Source organism: Cibotium barometz, chromosome 7 (genome assembly GCF_041138505.1).
Source record: "Cibotium barometz isolate CiBa-2024 chromosome 7, ASM4113850v1, whole genome shotgun sequence".
Classification (NCBI taxonomy): domain Eukaryota; kingdom Viridiplantae; phylum Streptophyta; class Polypodiopsida; order Cyatheales; family Cibotiaceae; genus Cibotium; species Cibotium barometz.
In genome coordinates, this window is record NC_141052.1 from 29,597,183 (window position 1) to 29,619,834 (window position 22,652).

Genomic DNA, 22,652 nt, shown 5'->3' on the forward strand with positions numbered 1-22,652 from the left:
GCCAAGTTGGGTTACAAGTTGTAGCTGTGACCAATGTAGCATGCAATAGGTTGATTGTCGTAACGCGCAACAAAGCCTTCTTTATACCCATGAGTTGTAGGCATATGCTCACTTATGGTAGTGCTATGTGTGAACAGGGCTTAACCAAGGGCACTTTTTCCCATGTGGTTTTTCCCCTTGGACATCAAGTGTGAAAGGACACATATAATATTTTGTACTTCTATATTATATGGATGTGGCACACATGCAAGGGTTGACTTGCATTTTGTGGATACCACACTTTTGGCTCTCTCTCTCTCTCTCTCTCTCTCTCTCTCTCTCTCTCTCTCATTTCTGTGTGAGCTTCTCTACCCTGCACCTAACGCTAATGTGCAGGTTTGTGTGTGTGAGTGTGTGAATCCAACACCCAACATTTGGTATCAGAGCTGGGAGCTGGCTGTGGAGTAGTGCCTGTGCAGAATCTGCAGAAAAAACTGTGAAATTCCGTCGACGCTGTGTTTTTCCGTCGACTGCGGATTTCTGTCGCCGTCCGTCCGTGGTTTCCGTCGGCCGGTTTCGTCGCCGCTCCACCGTCCGGCCACCAGGAACGGGCAACACTAGTGGGGAGCCCACCGTCGCCGCCCAGCTCGCATGTGGCACCGCCATCTACAGCCGCCGTATCTCCGTCAGCGTCCCTAGCTGGCTGCCCAGGCCTGACGATCGTTCTGTTCCGGCGCTACTCCAACATTTCGTCCACGCGGCGTCGCCCCTCCGTCCCGTTCCGTCTCGATGCCTGCAGGCTAGCCGCCACGCCGTCCGACGCGCCCCCCGCTCCATCACAGCCGCCATCACCGTCACAGCCACCGGTCGCCGTTCCTGCTCCGGACGTCCTGCGCGGGCGACTCCAGGCACCCTGTGCCTCCGTTCGCTCCCTGCGCCCTCCGTGCTAGCTCACGACTGCAGCGATTGCTTCAGGCTGTGCAGCGCCCAGCGCTCGCCCGCCCACCCCTGGCTCGCCCGTTATTACAGGCCATTCGTGCTGGCCTCCGCCTCCCACGTCGCTAGCCGACTCCAGCGCCCGTCTGCTATTCTCCCGCCTCTGGCTGGGGCCCGACACGTCAGCAGCCCTGCAGATCTCACGACACCTGCACGCCTCCGCCACCTGCCACGTGAATACACCCGCCTGCAGCTCCAACTGGTGCCTGAGCCCTGTATGCTGCTCTGTGCTCTGTGCTACTCGACAATAGCTGCAGGCCTCTTGACTGTGTGCTCCCGCCTAGCACTTGCATCCTCACACGTGCTGCCAAAGGTATTCTCTGTACAAATTTTTGGTCAAACACAAATACAAAATTTGCAGCCATTCCATTGCAGGTCATATGCAGATTTTGCAGGCACTTCTGTGCAAGTCAAATTCACAGGAAAATTGCAGGTGCAATTTGGGGGATTTCTCAATTTCAGGACAAATTGATAAAATTGGGCATGTTGCTTTGACTACAATTTGGGGGGTTTTTGAAATTGAGGTCAAAATCAGCAAATTGAACCTCTCTTATTTGCAGAAATTTGGGGGTTTTCAAAATTGAGGTCAAAATCAGCAAATTGAACCTCTTACATTTGCAGAAATTTGGGGCTTTTGTGAAAATTGGCCAATTAGATGCACATTGAAGCGATTGGAGTGCATAAAAATTGGGGATTTTCTGATTGGAGCATGTAATTGGGCATTACAGCTGCGATTTGTCGCGTATGTATACACATTGTGTGTAATTGGACAATTTGGTGCAGGTTTGCACTTGCTTTGGTTTGCAGGCATACATTTGCACAGGACATTTGGTTGCCTGGCAGTGCACATTGGTGCTTGGTTTGCTTTTGTTGACATGGCACAAAATGTTACAGATGTATTTGGTGTGCTCACCCAGGAGGACAAGCTGGATGGATCTAACTACTCCCTCTGGAGTTTCATGATCCGTAATTTGCTGGTAGCCAAAGGGCTTTGGGGCATCGTGTGTGGTGATGACACACGCCCACATACCATTCAGCCAGCCACGCCTCAAAGGGGAGGTGCTCAAAGAGCTCCTGATGGAGATATCACTCCCACACAAGAGCAGAAGAGATGGGACTCTAGGGATGCACAGGCCATGTCATTGATAGCCCTCTCAGTGAAAAGGACTATTATTCCGCACATTCGTTCATGCAAGACATCGAAGCTTGCATGGGACACATTGGAAGCAATGTATCAGGTACGCAACGAGGCAAGAGTTGCCTACTTGAAGATGCAATTGGATCTTCTTTCTATGGATGAGGGTGACTCCATGGCAGATCATCTCACCAAAGTGAATGATTTGCAGGAACAATTGCTCAACATTGATGACGTTATCCCAGACAGACAGATGGTCACTAACACTCTTCATTCTTTACCGCCTTCCTACTTGGGCTCTCACACCTCTCTCAACCTCTCGATGAGAGGAGGTGGTGATCCCGTCACTTTTGAAGAGCTCGTGGGTTTACTCTTGCAGGAAGAGCAAACAAGAGCGAACATATCGAGCAACCGTGGTGGAGAAAAGGCATTTACAGCCAAGGATAAGGGTAAAGCAAAGAGCTTTAGGCATGGGGGACAACAGTCTAGCAAGACTGGTCATGGACAGCCCTCTTCTAGTGATGAAAAGTCTGACAAAGGGGATGCAAACAAGCCCAAAAAGAAGGGCAAATGTCACTACTGCCATAAGCCTGGACACTACATCAGTGAATGTAGGAAGCGGATTGCAAAAGAGAAAAAGAAAGAAGCAGGCAATGCAGTAGCAGACTCTTCTGATGACAAAGCACAACAATCAGCTAATGTAATCCAGGAAGAGTACACTTTTTTGGTCACATGCACTAGTGACACACCAAGTGCTTCAGACACGGATATGTCTTGCATTGCATCTGACAGACAGAATGCATCATGGTATTTTGATAGTGGTGCTTCGAGCCACATCACTTCATGCAAAGATGTATTTCAGCACTTGTTATGCTTCAAATGGCCGCACTGTATCATGTGCAGATCATACCACATATCCAGTAAAGGGAATTGGTAATGTCATACTTATTGCAGCCAATGGTGCCAATATATGTATGAAAAATGTATTGTATGTTCCAAGGATAAAGAAAAATCTGCTCTCCGTCTCAGCCATAAACGACCAAGGTTTAAAGGTTGAATTTGAAGACGAGAAGTGTTTGGTAAAAGACCCATCAAAGGGTTATGAAATAGTCACTTCTGGAACACGATACAAAGGCTTGTATAAGCTGGACAGCTATGACAAGCGCACTTATGATGCAAATACAATGGCTGTCCACACTCCTGCTATGCATGATGCAGAGCTATGGCATGCTCGTTTTGGACATGTAAATTTTCAGAGTTTGATGCTTTTGCAGAAGCATCATATGGTTGATAATATGCCGCCTCTTGAGTCTCCACCAAGACATGTATGTGAGGGGTGTATTTTGGGAAAGATGCAACGGAAACCATTCCCCAAAGATGGAGCTGTTAGAGCTGAAAGTAAATTACAGCTCATACATGGTGATGCGTGTGGTCCAATGCGGACACCATCCATAGGGGGGCATCTTTACTTTGTCACATTCATTGATGACTACTCCAGGTTTGCTTGGGCTTACCCTTTGAAAGCGAAAGCAGATGTGTTTACATGCTTTCGACACTTTGTAGCAATGGCTGAAAATATGTGTGGATGTAAAGTCAAAACACTCTGCTCAGATAGAGGTGGAGAATACATGTCAAATGCATTCAATGATTATATGCTTCAAAAGGGCATCAAACACCAATGTACTGTGCCTTATACACCGCAGCAGAATGGTGTAGCTGAAAGGAAAAATAGATCTCTCATGGAGATGGCAAGATGCATGGTGAAAGCACAAAAGTTGCCTCACAAATTTTGGATCGAAGCTATAATGTGTGTAGCTCATGTGTTGAACAGGTGTCCAACAAAAGCTTTGAAAACCATAACACCATTTGAGGCTTGGTATAGCCGAAAGCCAACAGTGGATTATATGCGTACATTTGGGTGTTTGGCATATGCACATGTGCCAGAACAACTCCGAACAAAGCTAGATGACAAAGCAATTAAATGCATTTTTGTGGGCTACAGCAATGAAAGCAAAGGATACCGTCTTTATAATCCAACTACACGAAGGCTTTTTGTGAGTAGAGATGTGGTATTTGCTGAAAATTCAGAACAGCCCATGGTCAGCTTGTATAAAAGCAATGATACAGGCATACAGGACATGTTTGATGGACTTTTACCCATTGCAATTAGGGGGGATTCGGAAAATCCACATATAGAACATGTGGACCAGCCAGCCATTCAGCCCCCTTCTATGGAAGAAGTGGAAGATATTGTCAGGGAAGAGCAAACAGCCATAGACATAGCCAAGTCAGTGCCAAGATGGTTGCTGAAACCTTTGCTAGAAAGCAAACTTGCAGCTCCACTCACAGGTAGAACAAGGGCTAGTTCCAGCCATGCTTTAAATGTACATCGTGGGGAGTCTGCATTCGCAATGGGTGGTCTCTTTGATTCAGAAGAGCCTTCTTCTTATGAAGAAGCACACGAGAATGAGCATTGGTTGCAAGCTATGCAAGCTGAAATTTCTTCTATCATGAAGAATAATTTATGGGATCTTGTGGAATTGCCTAAAGGCAAGCATGTAATTGGAACAAAGTGGGTGTACAAAGTCAAAAGAAAGTCTGATGGTACTATTGACAGGTACAAAGCAAGACTTGTGGCTAAAGGCTACTCCCAGAAAAAGGGAATAGATTATGAAGAGACTTTTGCTCCTACTTCGAGAATGACCACAATAAGATCTGTGATTGCATTGGCCGCCCATAAAGGATGGAAAGTGCATCAATTAGACATCAAAACTGCATTCTTAAATGGGGATTTACAGGAGGAAGTATATGTAAATCAGCCCATTGGTTTTGTAGTTCCTGGTGAGGAACATAAAGTATGCAGGTTGCACAAAGCATTGTATGGGTTAAAGCAAGCTCCAAGAGCTTGGTATGATAAGATACATGCTCATCTAACCAGCCAAGGTTATGAGAATAGTCCAGCTGAAAGCACATTGTATGTGAAGAAAACCGATGCCGATATTCTCATAGTCATCTTGTATGTGGATGACATGCTGATTACAGGTACAAGCAAAGCACAAATTTCAGATTTGAAAGCTGAATTTGATATGTCAGATTTGGGGCCTTTACACTACTATCTCGGCATACAGTTTATGCATACAGATGATGGCATTGTTATGCAGCAAACTAAGTACATAAAAAGTTTGCTAAAAAGGTTTCACATGGATGAATGTAAGCCCATTTCTACTCCGGTAGAACCAGGTGTACGGCTTACTATGCATGATATTGGAGAGCCTTTTGAGGCCGGCATTTATAGCCAGGCAGTGGGATGCCTCATTTACTCGTGTAACACGAGGCCAGACATATCTTTTGGGGTGTCTTTGTTGAGCAAATTCATGCACAGCCCAGGCACAAAGCATTGGCAAGCAGTCAAACGCATTTTTCGATATCTTAAGGGTACCTTGGATCTTGGTTTGTTCTATCCCAGGGGGGGCAGCTTGCAGCTTTATGCATACAGTGATTCAGATTAGGCTTATGATACCAGGCAATCCACCAGTGGGAATTGTTTTTTTCTTGGCAATTCATGCATATCTTGGTTGAGTAAAAAGCAACCCACTGTTGCTACATCTACTTGTGAGGCAGAGTAGAGGGCAGTCTTTACAGCTACAGTAGATTGTGTATGGCTGAGGAGACTATTGGCTGATCTTCGTGAGTGTTAGCAGACACCCACCACCATTCTCACTGATAGCCAGAGTGCTATGGCCGTGGCACGAAATCCAGTATTTCATGCACGCACCAAGCACATAGAGATTCATTATCACTATGTCACAGAGAGGCTACATGCAGGGGAGATCAGTTTATCTTATTGCCCTACACAGGATAATGTTGCAGATCTATTCACAAAGGCTTTACCTCGAGAAAAGTTTGAAGCTTTCCGCAAAGCTTTGGGCTTACTCTCATACAGAGAGTGATCTGCTGCCTTGTACAGGTTCACACTTCCACTACCGGGGGGATTTGTAGGCATATGCTCACTTATGGTAGTGCTATGTGTGAACAGGGCTTAACCAAGGGCACTTTTTCCCATGTGGTTTTTCCCCTTGGACATCAAGTGTGAAAGGACACATATAATATTTTGTACTTCTATATTATATGGATGTGGCACACATGCAAGGGTTGACTTGCATTTTGTGGATACCACACTTTTGGCTCTCTCTCTCTCTCTCTCCCTCATTTCTGTGTGTGAGCTTCTCTACCCTGCACCTAACCCTAATGTGTAGGTTTGTGTGTGTGAGTGTGTGAGTCCAACACTCAACATGAGTTTATGCAATTCCACTTTGAGAGAGGAGAAGATAGATAGTCCACAGAATTGGGTCCCAAATACCCCCCCCCCCCCCATTCCCCCTCCCCTCTTGCAAGCAGGAGTATTTGCTTATATTTCTTTGGAGAACTTTGTACAATGAGTATGAAAGATAATTGAGGTCTGCCAAACGCAAGGACGAAGTAGACTGAACCCAGGCTGAACCATATGCTATCCAAGCTCCTTTGAATAGCTCTTACGTAGATGCACATATGCTAGCTGAATGCTAAAGAAATTCTTCGCGGAGGCCAGTGTGCTAGCTAAGCTAGCCCTCATGCCTAGGAGTGTTGGCAAGAGTCCTTGACCCATGTGCCAGGCAACCCCCATGTTTGGGTGCCTTATGGGGTGGGCTGGCCCATGCGCATATGCCCTTCACACTTGTTGCTAATGCACTGTCTAAATCTAAGGTTGACCTCTACATGAACCTATTTGATAAATTTTCCGAGTGTGGAGACTTTCTATGGCTGTGGAGACTGACCTAGGTAGCTCGTGGCTGACGTGTCTCGGATTTGGGCTCACAATGGGGTCAAAACATATGACAAAATATTCCTAAAAAAGGTAATCCTACGGTATGAATGTTGCACTGATGTAGAGCCAATGTGTCACACAGCACTCCAGTGCAGGGTGCATGTGAGAGGTTTTGATATCCTTTGCTTGTGGGGAAGCATCTTTCTGTCTTAGGAGGATCTCTCGAATCTGGAGCTGTTGTGTGGAAGGTCGCCTTGGCCTGGTGGGCCTCAAAGGTTTGGCTCATTGTAACTAGAGAGGGCTGAGTGCTAGTGATCAGCTTTCTCCGTCGCTTTTGCTAAAGCGAACAGCTTATCCCTAGGCCTGGCAGCACACGTACAGATTCTACAAACACCGGGACATCGTTATCAGCCCCTACATGGACGGCCACAGTTGTATGATCATCGTGGGTGTGCAGCTGCAAGGCCAGGTTGTGCTGCCAGACATCATCGATCAGCCTCTTCTGCTCCTGTACAATTTCTGTATGATTGGCAGACGGTTGCACAACCGTGGGGACTATTGTATGGATTCCTGAAATTAGGGTGCGGGCTGTTTTGGGTGTGTTCCAGAAGATGTGTTCTAACATGGGGCATCCTCAATCATCAGATGCATGTTTCATGTGGCTACCAGATAGGGTTAGGGTTAGGGTTTTGTGGAGAATCAGCCCATGCGTGAGCCCTAATCTAAAAAGGGACAAAAGAGGCTATATGTGCAGTTAGTGCAAAATGAAAATCAACACAAGTTAAATTAAACCTAGCTGACTAAGGGTTGGCCGACTGAGTTTGCCTATTTTTTCTGTACATAGGACCCCTCTCTCCCCATTCTACACATTTTCTACAAGCCTTTCAGCGTGTAGCTAAGAGGGCGCAAATTAGTCCACGACTTGGTTTCTTGCTCTATTTGCTGGGAAGCTCAATTTTCAGCTGAGCTAAAAAGATTCATTGTAAATAGGTTAAGTTGAGAGAATCAAATCTTCCGTTGTCATTCTCTTTCCTCCCTTGCTATTCTTTAAATATTTTCAGTTTTGTTCTTCACATCATTTTGAAGAATGACATAGTACATCCGAAGCTTGAATTCAACTGCCAACCAGAGAGAGAAAAATATGAGGGGCTGAGCATGAACAGCTTGCACGTAAACTTGGTGTGGAAATAAGGGAAAGCTCTTTTTTTAAAAAGGTTTGTGCCTCAGCCCAGTCATAAGACGAATTCCAACTGGCAAAGCAGAGAGAGGAAAAGGCGAGGGGCTGAAGGTGAATGGCTTGCATGTAAAGTTGGTGTAGAAATAAGGTAAATTGAAGGTTCATGCCGCAGCCCAGTCACCTTCTTTGCACATTTGGTGTAGAAATAATGGAAAGCCCTTTTTTTGAAGGTTCATGCCTCAACCCAGTCACCTTCTTTGCACATTTGCAATTGTCATGGACTTCGCATTATTAGATGCCACTTAGCAGAGCAATGCATATGAATGGGTGCATAACTTCTGTAAAATCAAGGAAGTTTTTGCCAATGAGGTGATAGCTCAAGTGGTGAAGGTGTTTGCCTCTGACCAAAAGGTCCTGGGTTCGAAACCCCCCTTGGTGCCTCCTCGGCGGCATCGCCTATACAGGCAGATAATCAAGTGCCTACAGGCAGGCACGTACGGGCGATGGAAAATCGGTAACTACGGGAGGAACTTCAAAGGCTAGTCGAATTAAAAAAAAATAAAAAAATCAAGGAAGTTTGGTCTTCTGTTTATGCATTCTGTACTACATGTTTTTTTTTTGTATTTAGAAAGAGTTTACCGTTAAAGATGATTGGTTTGTAAAATTTTTTTTTGGGGCTTATTGATGGAGATGTTTTTGAAGGGATTCTGCAATGCTGTGGGCTTGCAATTTCAACTTGCAGCTAGCTAATGCATTGACAACTGAGGGAGATTTTCCAAGCTCGATTAGGGCATTGGAGTCTGGTTTGAGTTTTGCCACCAAAACTGGCCGACACGACCTTCAGGTCCATGAAATTCCATGATGGTTTGAGTGTTCAAAATCTATAACATGGTTTCTTTCTGCAAACTTTATTTTTCTTTATTTTGTATGCAGATGGTATTCTCTGCATCCATACTTCATGTACATCTCATGCAGTGGGAAGATGCTGCTTCTGTACAACAAGCTGTAGCCAAATGTGATGAAGTTTGGGACTCAATCTCAGCAGAGCAGGTAGTTATGTACATGCTTTTAATCTTCAGTACGTAGACTGATGATATTAAAAGCTTAGACTTTCATCCAATATCACAAAACTCAGTTTCAGAATGATTAACTTTGTAAGATTGTAAGAAGGAAACAAATGGAGAATCTATCTCAAGATTTGATGAGCTGTCTGTCACAAACATAGTTGCTGACCTGTACTGTACTTTGCATACCATACAGCTGCACAAAAAAATCCTTCTGTTGTGTTTTTATGAACGGTTCATTCCATTTTGTTTTTGTCATGTCTCAAGCATGAAATGTCAAGGTTTTGATAGGAATTTTTATTACTTATCTTGAGCAAGTTACAGGAAACTTGAATTGAGCTGTAACAAGGTCGAGATGTAGGCTGAAAGCTATTTGAAGAACATTAATGCAAGACAGTTCAACATTTGTACTTTCTCAATTTCCCTTTTGATGAAAACATTTTGTTAGTTAATGCAAGAAACGTTCTGGAAGTACTGTAGCATATGAAATAATTCTTAATACTTGAGAGAGTTAGGGTTTCATGGACAACATAGATATGAGCAAAGTTTTCATTTCAAGGCCTGCCAAACTCTAACCCTAGCACAGACACGAGAGGCAGATATTGATAAAGTAGTACAACTAAAGTACAGTATCCAATGATTGGCTCTGGTGTGAAACCAATTCACATCCATTTAAAATAACCCAGGACACTAAACTGCATATATCTACTTTACAACCAAGCCATATCTCCCATGTGAATGACCAATCCTCATCTCCATGAGATATATGCACAGAACCAACAAGGCACCTTTTGAACTTATGATATCTTTCCTCCAATACCCTGTACTGTGAGTACTATGTGAAGTAGCCCATACAATGCTATGTGAATGATGTCGCTATCACATGTATCCACATCACCTGTCATGCTAGGAATGATCTCCATGTCATATTGCATCACCCCACCAGGTCAGTCCGTATGTGCCACATCTCCAAGCCATATGAAACCGGCCATTGACATGCTATGTTCTACATGCGACCAAACAAGAGCAAACCAAATACCTTAAGGTAATATACTGATATGACGGGCATATTGTAGAACACTTGTGCCTATGTGCTAGGGTTTTCAGAGGTAGAAAGAAGAGAGCAGCGGAATCACACATAGTACACACAAGAGTCCTAAACTACTATTTGTATTATGTATAAGAAAGAAGTCCTAAACTACTATATGTATATGTAAAAGAAAGAAGTAATACAACTGAATCTCTAGTACAATGTATATGGTTGAGTGTAAACTTCAAAACTACAGCCTTGTGACGTTCTGGACACTCTTGGCTAGCACTTTGCCTAGAGAGAAATGTTCAATGAAGTCTAACGCTGAGGAGAGCAGATAATTAGGACGATTTAGTATGACCCTGGTTCCTACACTTCGTGCACCAGACGTCCAATTTCAGTCCGGATCCGCTCTTTCTCGCATGTCCTTCAACAATCTTTGTCAGGGCAGCCTTCAGTTCTTCTTGAACATTCTGCCACCAATTGGCCGACCATTTGGTCCATCTCCAGATTTTGTGTCTCGTTCACTTGAGGCCAGGCCAGTGTCTCATGTGAAGAGGTCAGTATTTTGCTGACATGGACGGGAGCCAGACTGGTGCCACCCGTGTGTTAGTAGGATGGTGTCATATGGACGGGAGCCAGATTGGTGCCACCCGTGTATGACCTGGACTGTGTTCGACCCATGGGACTGTCACGCCATGGAAGAGCCAGTATTCGTGCCGTGTTTTGTCTATGGGACTGTCACACCATACGGAAACTCGTGCCTGGAACTGTGTCTTACCTATGGGACTGTCACTCCATAGGAAGACCAGGTTTTTATGTTTTTATGTCGTGCCAGTTTTGTGCCGACAGATATTTTGTACTTGTTCCATGAACGGGAGATATGTCCATGTTACTATTTGCACATGCATACATGATTTGCATGTTTGAAACTGTTTTCGCATGACTTGTATTTTTGTGTTTGCCTGTTTGACGTGTTACTTACTGAGCGGGGATGCCTGCCAGTGAGTCGTGAAGTCGGCTCTGTATTCTGACGAGTTTTGGTGCATGTGAACAGGTGGTAAGTATATCGCACATGTTGTTTTTTATATTTTATTCCTAACCTTTTGTTTTATAAGGTTAAGTGTTCACATTCATTTAAAAGTGGGCACCCCCTTTGGGCACCCATTTAGGGCCCAAGGTGGGGAGCCCCACTTAAGTGAGTGTGGGGGTGGGCAAGGTCACCCACCACACCCTTTTGGAACTGGCCACCCACATGCAAGCGTGGGGGGGCCAGCCAAATCAAAGTGTCAACTTCACTTTAATTTTATTGAAAAGAAAGGCCTTCCCCTTCAGCGTGGACATGATTCGCTTCCACCTTCTTACGTGAGACAACCGGCGACTATCTCTCTTGTGCATGTTTACCCCAGGCGGCTGCTGAATCTGTTGTGCTTACGTACTCACTACAGGCGGCTGCCATCTCCCACGGAACTGCTGTGCATAGGCGGCTACTGTGTTGCAACCGGCTGCCACCACCTGAAGGCTACCTGCTTCTGTGCTACTACAGTCGGCTGCTCCTCCACAACTCTTCTTCATGCAGGCGCCAAAGCACTAACCTCTGCTGGTAGCTGTGTACTCTCTCTGCTCCCAGGCGGCTGAAGCTTGCTGCGCATGTTCCTCTATTAGGCTGTGCGCATCATATGCAGCAAGACTGCTGCGCATGCTGCTTTTCCCACAAAGCATGTTACCTCTCCCACACAGCAAGAAAGACACACGACTGGAAAAAATACAAGTCGGTCAGCAACAAATGAATAGGCCAGCAGAAAACATTAGTTGGCGAGGAGAATACATGTTGGCCAGCAGGTACACCAATTGGCCAGCTCATACAGTCCCCCTACTCCTAGAGAAATTGGGAAACAACATGGACAATGGAAAAAATGGGAGAAATCTCCTACACGGGTGGACACACCCACAATGGCCCTCACTCCCTATTGAGTAATATGGTACAGAAATGAGATGACTGCTAACACCCCCTCTCAGCTCTTGGATGTGGAACCAACCCTAGTGAGCTAGAGTGTTGACGGAGCATCTCTTGAGGTAGAGGCTTCGTGAAGAGGTCCGCTGCATTGTCCTCCGTCGAACAAAAGATAACGAACAAAAGATAAGCAAGATGTCACTAGCCAAAATCTTCTCACGAACAAAGTGATATTGTATCTCTATGTGCTTGGTTTGGGCATGGAAGACCGATTTCTGAGCAATAGCTATACAACTCTAGTTGTCGCACTAGATGACCGTGGGTTTCTTTTGTGGAAACCCAATCTCACCAAGTAACCTTCGTAATCACACCACCTTGCAAGCAGCACCACAAGTAGCCCAATACTCTACCTCAGTAGAAGACAAGGCAGTAGTTGGCTGCCTCTTGCCGCTCCAAGAAATAGCTCCTGAGCCAAGGGTAAAACTGTAGCCTGAAGTAGATCTCCTCGTGTTTGGATCTCCTCCCCAATCAGAGTCCCTCCAACCTCGGAGATTGACTCGGTTCTTCGTTCCCCCTCGAGTGTTATAAAAGAGTCCAAGATCCTTCGTACCCTGTAGATACCGCAAGACACGCAATCCTGCGTCCCAATGAGTCTTCAAAGGTTTCTGCATAAATGAGCTAAACAGCCCCACTGGAAAGCTCAAGTCCAATCTGGTGTTCAGCAACCAAATCAATGAACCAACAAGCTTCCGATACAAGGCGGCATTAACATGCTCACAAGGATCATGTATTGCAAGTTTTGGTGTTCGGGTCCATCAAAGATGAAATAGGCTTGGAGTTCTCCATCCCAAAGGCCTCCAGCAACTCATGAACATACTGCTGTTGAGAAACAAAGAACCCTCTTTGGGTCTGCCAAATCTCCAATCCCAAAAAGAAATGGAGTAAGCCTTAATCCGTCATCTCAAACTCCTTTGATAAGGCAGCCTTCGTCACAGTTATGTGCTCCACATGACCACCAATGAGGATAAGATCATCCACATAGAGGATAATCAAGTGACCATACCGCGGTTCTGAAAGAGACACAAGTTTGGATCTGCAACTGATTTCTCTCTGGAAACCTTTTCTCAGAAAGAAAGAATCAATCTCTGGAAACCCGTTCTTAGAAAGAAAGAATCAATCTTCTAGTTCCAAGTCTTGGGAGTCTGTTTAAGACCATACAAGGCCTTCCGTAACCTGTAAACCATACCTTTTGATCCCGGAACCTCAAAGCCTGGAGGTTGCTTAACATACACCTCCTCTTGCAAGTCACCATTCAGGAACGGAGATTTCACATCCATCTGATACACCAGCCACTGCTAAGAAGAGGCAAGGGCAAGAACTCTCCGAATCGTGGTCATCCCAGCTGTCGGTTCAAAAGTGTCCTCATAGTTGATGTGCCAGGTCGTTGAGCATAGCCCTTAGTCACAAGTTTGGCCTTGTGCTTGTCCACCGATCCATCAGACGTATACTTGGTCTTGTAGACCCACTTGACACCAATGATTGACTGTTTTGACGGCCTTGGAACCAACTCCCAAGTTTTATTCTTCTCTATATGGTTTCAAGTTCCACTTGCATGGCTTTCCTCCAAGTCTCCTAGGAAAGAGCTTCCTTAACTGAAGTAGGCTCTTTGTCCCGAATGATACAAGACATCAATGCATAGTTTACCTGTAAAGGCTTCTCTGATTGACTTTTATCACGAATGCAAGAACTGCAATGTCCCTGCCTGCTGCCAACATCTGGCAAGCCATCCACCATTTGGTTCCGGAAAGCCCGCCGCAGCGCGTCCACATTCAAGTGGCCAAAATGAGAATGCCACAAATCATTGAGTTGAGTACCTGTAAGAGAAGAGAGTGCTGAGAGTCTGTAAATCCCATTCTCCACTCCACCTTCCCAAACAACGTGGCTTGTTGCTTTGTCCCAGATAGCAACAAACTGCTCATCAAACTCCACCTGCATGCCAGTCTTGCGAACCTCATGCACTTGCAAAAGATGAAAGCCAAGAGATGCAACATAAAGAACTCGGGAGGAATGCTTCCCCCCTTTGCCATCGAGAACGATCTCCAACTTTCCCTCACTGTGAATCGGGATAGCGGATTTGTCACCAATAAAGATGTGACCTGGTTGTCTTCGAAGATCCTGTAACAACTCTTAGGATAGAGTCATGTGCCTAGAAGCACCACTGTCTAGAATCCACTCCTAAGTATTCCCAACGGTGAGACCAACTGCCTCCCCGCTCGAAGAAGATGAAGCTTTAATGTCCATAATCACCAAGTGCACAAATGCTGGAATCTTTGCGGCTGCGGTTGAGGAATCAACACCTTTCTTGGTGCTCCACTGAGGACATTTCCTCCAATAATGACCCTTCTGGCCACAATGGTTATAGGTCCGCTCGGCCTTCAAGGTAACAAGATCTGAGTCGGGCTCTTGCTCAGAAGACTTCACCTGTGAAGACTTCCCTTTTGTCCTTGTTGTTGTTGTTGCGGCCTTTCAAGTGCTGGCCAGTCAAAGCCTCAGAATCTCCACCCTGTGGAGGGTTCAAAAACCGCTCTTCCCGGTCCAAAACCATTAGCACAAGCTCCTCCCATGTAATGGTGCTGAGCCTCCCACTGGTGATCAAAGAAGAATAGAAAGCTGAGTACTGAGGGGATAGATGAGACAACAAAGTGATGTCCATATCCTCTGATGATATCTCCTTCCCAGCCTGAAGAACCTCCTGTTGAAGAGCTTGGAGTTTGTTGATTTGCTCTTGCATCGTCGAAGACTTTGCGGGGTTCATCACTCGCATTTGCACTTGCAAGGAAATTCTCTTCATGGGCGATACCCTATTGTACAAAGAAGCCAAGTGTTGCTAAATTCCTCGGGCCAACGTCATGTGTTTGATGTGGTTGATTACTTGGGTTGTGCAATTAAGGAAGATGAAAGAACGCACATGGACATTGACACGATCCCACAACTGTGCCTGAGCCTCCCGCTCTTTCTTGGTGGATAGTGAAAGCTTCTCCTCCAACTCTGGCCTTGGAACTCCAACCACAATGAAATCAGCCAAATCATAAGGCTCCAAGACAGACTCCATCATTACCTTCCAGATGCCATAGTTGTTCTCGTCCAACTGTCGGTCCACTGGGAATGTCGGGAGGGTGGGGATCATCACATGTTTCTTTGCCATCTTGAGCAAATTTGCCATCATGGGGGTTTACTTGGTCTTGTGAAGGGAGGGTGGGTGGGAAAGAAAATATGAAGAAGCTGCAAATAAATGCAAGGTGGCTGTTCAACAGTGATGCCGCCTTCTACCTCCTTCTCCACGTCCCAAACAGCCTAACAATACTCCAATCAGCACCAAACGCAGCAGTCTTGAATGCTCTCACCGTCTGGTTGGCTAGGAGAATACACATCGGTCAGCAGGTACACCAGTCGGCGAGCTCATACAGCCCCCTACTCCTAGCAAAACTGGGAAAAAACATGGACGATGGAGAAATATCCTACATGGGCGGGCAAACCCACAACAATGGCCCTCACTCCCTACTGAGTAATATGGTAGAGACAGGAGATGACTGCTAACATATAGATGTTGTATTTGCTGAAAAAACATGGCGATGGAGAAAAATGGAGAAATCTCTTACACGGGTGGGCAAACCCACAACAATGACCCTCACTCCCTACTGAGTAATATGGTAGAGACAGGAGATGACTGCTAACATATAGGTGTTGTATTTGCTGAAATTGCAGTTCAGTACATGGCTGAATTCAATAGACAGCTGCATGTAGGCTCACATGACATGTTTGATGGACTACTTCCATTGGCTCTTGGCAATAGACTGCAATAGAGCATGTGGATGCTCAAAATAGGGCCAATCATCAGCCGATCGCACATGATGATGTGGAGGACATTGTGAGGGAAAAGAGGACAGCCTTATAGGAGGCTAGATCAGCCCCGATGTGGCTGGTCCGTACTTTGCAAGAGAAAAAACTCTCTGCTCCCCTTAGTAGCTGTAATTCCACCGGTTGGTGTGGATTGCTTGGTTGAACATGATGCTAAGGAATACACTTAAATACACCAAGATTTAATGGACAGCAAGTTCAATATAAGATATAATTTACTGAATTGACAAGAGATGGACAATGAGCCGTTACAGCTGGCCCCTCCCTCAAATAGAGTATATTAATTTCGGGAGAATCAAGTACATAGTGTTATGGGCATTTTGACCATATTTCCATACCAATGCATGTGAATACAGTATTGCAAACAATATGGTTGTTGGTGAAGATCTGCAACTCACACTACCCTCTCAAGTGTCCATGTTCCCTACCATCTGCTCTCTATTGTTCCACCAACTCATGGTAGCAACAATTTGCAAGAGAGCACGTAGGACAAGAGAACACTACACTGAGTATGTGAACATGGAGTCCTGCTCCGCCCTCTTGCTACTTGCTTTCATAATTAAGCATTAAAGCTTACCAATTGCAAGTAGAGTCATTGACAGTGGAAGTCTTCGCGATGGAAGCGTCTGGAGTGTTGAAATGTTCAATCTGTTGCGATCCTTCGCGACAAAAGTCTTCAAGAGGATGAAGGGAACCCTGGGAAAGCTTTCCCTATGGTTCAACCGGAGAAAGGATGGCTGAAATTAGGGTTTTCAGCCAAAGGACCAGAAATTACACCAAATATCAGAGCTGTTTTATTGAATTTTAAACGTTGGGAGTGTGTAGGGGAGTGAATACCACTTGGAAACACTCTTGGAAACTTGGAAAACACACTTGCAAGCTTGGAGGAAGGAAAAAGTGTAGAAAATACAGCCAAAAGGCCTCTTGAAGGAGGGCGCCAACTTCTAGAGAAAGAAGGAAGAGAGATGATGAGATGTCCACCCTGGGTGTGAGGGAGAGAGAGCAAGTGACTGCTGGTGCAGGTTGGGATGGACAGATGGTTGGTTGCTCTCTTTGAACAAAGGGGGAAAAGGATTGGGTGGTGGGCATTGAGCTTTGTCCACCTTGGGACATCAACACAAGGCTGGTTATAATTTATAAGTGAGTTTTGGTTGCCCAAAATGTCATAACACCATGGAAGGGTAGGTATAGACCTTGGTGTGTGTTCCAGGCATGGTTTAGTACATGTGGAAGGACTCCATGGAAGGATTGAGATCGTGGTGTGAGCTGCTGGCATGATTGGTTACATGTGAAAGGGCTCCATGGAAGGATTGATATCTTGGTGTGAGTTCTTGGCATGACATGTGGAAGGGCTTCATGGAAGGGTGGATACCCTAGTGAGAGCTCTTGGTATGTTTATGAAGTCTCATGGAAGGGTGGACACCCTGGTGAGCATTCTTTATACCTGTATGGGTGGTGCCTGAAAAGGGTTTGGTACAAGATGAATAAGTTGGGAGATGGAATCCAGAATATTATGCATAAAGCATTTGCGTGTGTTTTGACATGCATGAATGACTTGTCTTGATTGCCTAGACAATGCCTGGTATTTTTGCTTGTGATTTTCCATGGTTATTATACTAAGGTTTATGAGTGTAGGTGTTCACATACATTTAAATTTGGGCGGACAAATTATAAAGTGTTCACATACACTAAGTTTGGGTGAGCAATTTTTAAAGTGTTCACGTCAAAAGGACCAGTTTTTAATAAAACTTGGTCATTATCCAAAGTGGGCAGCCCATCTAGCCAAAAAAAACTCCACGAGTTGCTATTCTGGGGGGGAAGGGCCAAAATCAGCTAGGTGCCTCCCTTTCCAACTGTTTTTAGTGGTAGAACATCTTGGGCTTGAGACAGTTGTCAGCGGAGCATGCAAAAGAACTTGGGAGAGCTAGTCAACTATGGACAGGGTTGCTATATAGTTGCTTGCTTGCCTCCATAGCTGCTACAGGAAAAAACGATTCTTCTCTCCCCCCTCCTTGAAGCAGGCGACCACTGCTGGCCTCTCTACAGGGCTGGTCGACTAACAGGTTTCTGGGCTGAGTTTTCATGCTCCAAAGGCTAGGGATTCAAGGCAGACAACATGACACCCGTATTATCTCTTTGGGTGACCTGTACAACATGTTTGTGGGCTGAAAACAATGCTGTTCAGTCCAATTTAACAAGGTTCTTCTCGCGATAGATTTAAAGGCAAACAATCTCTAAACCTACGTGAAGCGTGTGGCTCTAAGGGTGGAACCTTCGGGTGGCCACAACCAAGGTTTTCATGGCTGGTTATTTGGGACACCACCACTGCTAGAGGGTGTGATCACGTACTAGAGTGTGGCTGTGCCCGAGGAACTCTTGGAAGCTTGAGTTTGAGGACTCAGGCAATTGTTTGATTTATTCTCATCTTATTCTGGATGTATCTGGTGCCAGTTTGAAGAGGGTTTACTCTCTGGCACCCGTTCTCTTGTATTGGAACACTCTGTTTGGTAATAAAGATACCTCAGGGAGGGGCTGGCCCAACTTCAGCCCCTAGTGCTGTGTTTTTTGTGCAGGTTTTCATATTGTTATTTTAGTGGTATCAAAGTATGATGATGATGTTGTCGGATGCTATGTATGATGCCATGATGTTATGTATGGGATAAGGTTTTATGTGCACTTGCTTCCGTATTTGTGACATAAAACTTAATAATAAAGTGTGTACATACTCACTTATAAATTAATGTTAGGAAAGCCAAGTCCACAAAATCACATGAGTGGCATCAACCCCGACATTTGCAACTGCCATGGATGCCAGTCCAATGTACGTACATAATGAGAAAGCATGGGTGGACGAGTTGGGTGGCCAAATGGTGACATCCCCCCCCCCCCCCCCCCCCCCCCCCCCCCCGCGGCCTCTAAAAGGTTGTCCGCAACTGAAAAGCATCCAAGTACGTTTGAAGCAAGTGCGGGCAATCTCTAAAGAACTCTTTATCTACCCATTTAGCATCAATGGAAAGATAGTTCTTGAACTTCATAAGGTAACCCTCCACAACTTTGCTTGCAACAAGCGTGTGTTTCTTGTGATACACAATCTATTTTGGCTGCAAAATCTCCTCAACCTCATCCACTTTTGGTGGATCCTCAATGAGTGGTTCATTGGGCTTTGGCCCTACATACTTGCGAAGGAGACTCACATGAAAAGCATTATGTATATGCCAGTGACTAGGCAATACCCATTGCCAACCTGAAAGCCACTTCATTGATCTTCTCGATCACTCAAAGAGGCCCGTAATACTTGGTTGCAAGCTTAGGATATGCACCCTCTTTGCCAGGCCTCTTTGCAAGTCTTGCTTTCTCGAATTTCAGTAATACCCAATCAGTCTCTTTGACATCAAATTGCCTTCTATGCTTATCGGTAGGCTTTTTATGTTTGTCTTGTGACCTTGCAATGGTTGTCCGCACCTAAGCAAAGGTAATTTCCAAGTCTCTTACATACTCATCAGCTTCTGCAAATATTTCATCCTTTGTGCGAAGGATGGGTGGCAAAACCACCTTACTGCGAAAAATCTCAAACGGGGCCTTTTCCGTAGATGCATGCACCGTGTTCTCCCAAGAAGACTTTTGATCCGCCACATAATATTTCAAGAGATCCAACACGACCTCACTTTGCCTATCCGTTTGAGGGTGATAAGTTGATGAGAGTTTGAGGGTGATAAGCTAATGAGAAGTCCAATTTGCTGTCCATATTATCAAATAAGGCCCGCCAAAAGAGACTTGTAGACTCGTGATCTTTGGTTGTAACATGGCTACTATACGGAAGCGTGCTTAATAATGATTAACACAAAGCAATAAAGATTAATGCTAATCACATGCTCATGACATAGAGAAGTAGAGAGAAGCAGAAGAGAGAGACTCTTTAACTAACCTACTCCTACTATATATAACTGAATGATTGAGTTAGTACAATGATTGTCATAGATCCAATGTAGATCTAGACCATGAATGCTATGAATGAACTTATGCTTACTGTCCTCCACTGTGCATTAATGTAAAACACTAATTTGGAGATGTACTTGGCTGATCCAAATTGTTAGACTGCATGTCCTTGGTCTTGGCTCTGCAATCTCTTTCTTTGAAGGATTATGAATGACCCATGACTTGCCTTTATATAGGAAAGTGATAGCAAGTCGTAATTAGGTCGTTTTTCACTTTCAGGCCATAAAAAATGTCATAAAATGTGTTCATATTGTGTCCATAATATGTTCCAACCATTGGTGCGTGTCTTGAGCACTTTCGGGCACCTATAGGGCCACCAAAATGGCTCCAAACTGCCTATATACGACCTCTAACTTTGCCCTTAAGGCGGTTGTAAGGAATAATCATGTCTACGTGGCACCAGATTAAGGTGTGTACGTGACATTCCCTCTTGCTAAACTTGGAGCTGGGGGCACATGAAGCGCCTCTTCTCCATGCTGTCGATTCGATTGCGGACTGGATCTCCCATATGGTGTCTCCACTACTATCTCCTCAGGAACTACGGGCAATGGAATTTACCCCTTTGCCTTTTGGAAGCTCTATTGGCATGGTAGACTCCATGAACACCTCAGAAACTGAAGTGCTTATCTTCTGCTTCTCGTCAATGGATTTGGAGATAATTGTGGGAACCTCGCGAACTGTCACCTCCTCGATGGCTATGATGATCTCAGGAACTCGCATGGAATGTAGAACTGTTTGTGGCTCTACATGCGCGAACAATTGCACCTCTTGGTTGACCTTGACTTGCGGATCCAACACAGTTTCTATTGCCTTTTTGGTATCCCTTTGTCTTTGGTCTTCTACTGTGGTGCTCTTGTCCTCTTTCTTGGTCTTTACCACACTTGCTTTCACTAGAGTACTTTGACTTATCATGGCAAAGAACTCCTTTATTTGTTTCCAGTACTTTTCTTCTTCAAGTCTTTGTCATCTTTTCTTCTTTGCCTTGCTTATTGTTCACTTTGTTGCCTTCGACGATCTTGGTCTTTACATGCTTGTTGGTAAATCTTTGCCCTTTCTTGGAATGCCCGTTCGAACATTGTCCAACTAGCTTTACTTTGCCTTTTCATCAAAGCGAAAATATCCTCTCTGGTTTCCATGAAGAATCACTTGCTCTTTTTTTGCTATAATCAGTTCCAAAACCCTAAACCTAGGCTTCTACATGCATCCTGAATCATGCTAGACTGAAATATAGACTTTCTAGTACTATACTATGTGTTGACAATGAGTAAAAAACTGATGCAAAAAGGCTGATTTAATGCAAAAACGCAAACCCTAATTTTGCTTGTTGCAAACCCTTAAACACAAACCCTAATTTATTGATTTACATGCAAATCTTAGCATTGATGTAAACCTTTCCTACGAACAACCTAGACATGCTCTGATACCAATGATAATGACTACTATACGGAAGCGTGCTTAATGATGATTAATGCCAAGGGAGAGTTGTGTATCGAGATGTCATCTGAGCATGTCTGTATCAAGGGAGTGGAGGTGCTATCCCCCTCTTGAGCATCAGGCAATGCTCCAGAGCCATGCTCTGCTGAACCTGAATGAGCCATAACAAGAGTCGGCTCCAACTCAAAGGCATCGAGATAAAGCTGCAAAACCTGAGGTGAATTTGTTAAGTCACCTTCCTCCATCCACTTCGCATCCATCGATGAATAGTTTTGGAACTTCACAAGATAGCGACGGGAAACTTTACCTCGTACCTTTCTTTCCTTATGTGCCAGTATCTGCTCTAGAATAAGAACCTCATCAAGTTCCTCAACTTCTGGTTGAGCCTCATCTGATACATCCTCAGGCACATCCCCACGGAAAGGTCTAAGGAGACTCACGTGAAAAGCATTGTGAATCCTCCAGTGATCTAGTATCTTCAAGCGATAGGCCACCTCACCAATCTTTTCCAATACCTGAAAAGGCCCATAATATCGCATGCTTAGCTTAGGGAATAAGCGCTCTTTACCCTTCATCTTCTTGAGTCTAGCCTTTTCAAATCGCAAAAGAACCCAATCACCCAATGCAAACTCTAATGCACGTCTGTGACGGTCTGCCACTTTCTTTTGCTTTTGCTGAGTTTTCTGGAGTGCCAACTTAACTCTCCGATAAGCTTCATCCATGTTTTCCACATATTGATCAGCCTCAAAGATCTTATCCTTTGTATGCAAAATGGGTGGTACCTTCTTCCCTCCTTCCACAATCTCAAAAGGCGCCTTGCCCGTCGAGGTATGGACAGTGTTGCTATATGCAAACTCCACCAAAGGAAGATACTTTTCCCATTGTTGCCTGTGCTCTGACACATAACATTTGAGAAGATCTAACACTGTAGAGTTAGCCTCTTCCGATTGACCATCTGTTTGTAGATGAAATGACGATGAAAACTTGAGAGTTGTACCCATGTTATCAAACAATCCTCTCCAGAATAAACTCGTCATCCGTGGATCACGGTCACTAATGATAGACGTAGGCAAGCCATGATACTTGAAGATGTTCGCCATGAACAACTTCACCATATGATCAACTTTGATCGTCTTACGCATGGGAATGAAATGAGCCTGGTTGC

At 44.9% G+C, this 22,652-nt stretch overlaps 1 protein-coding gene across 5 annotated transcripts in view; it reads left to right on the forward strand.

Annotated features, from left to right (window-relative positions):
- The window catches only part of LOC147636872 (Tetratricopeptide repeat (TPR)-like superfamily protein), a 117,539-nt gene that overhangs the window by 48,506 nt on the left and 46,381 nt on the right, over positions 1-22,652 (forward strand). For all 5 annotated transcript variants that reach the window (XR_015266276.1, XR_015266277.1, XR_015266278.1 and 2 more), the window contains exons 3-4: positions 8,794-8,935; positions 9,025-9,141. Coding sequence is in view for 2 of the 5 variants with exons in the window: in XM_086800445.1 (XP_086656571.1) it covers positions 8,794-8,935; positions 9,025-9,141 (259 nt within the window). In the remaining 3 variants the exon portion in view is untranslated. The remainder of the gene's footprint in view (positions 1-8,793; positions 8,936-9,024; positions 9,142-22,652) is intronic.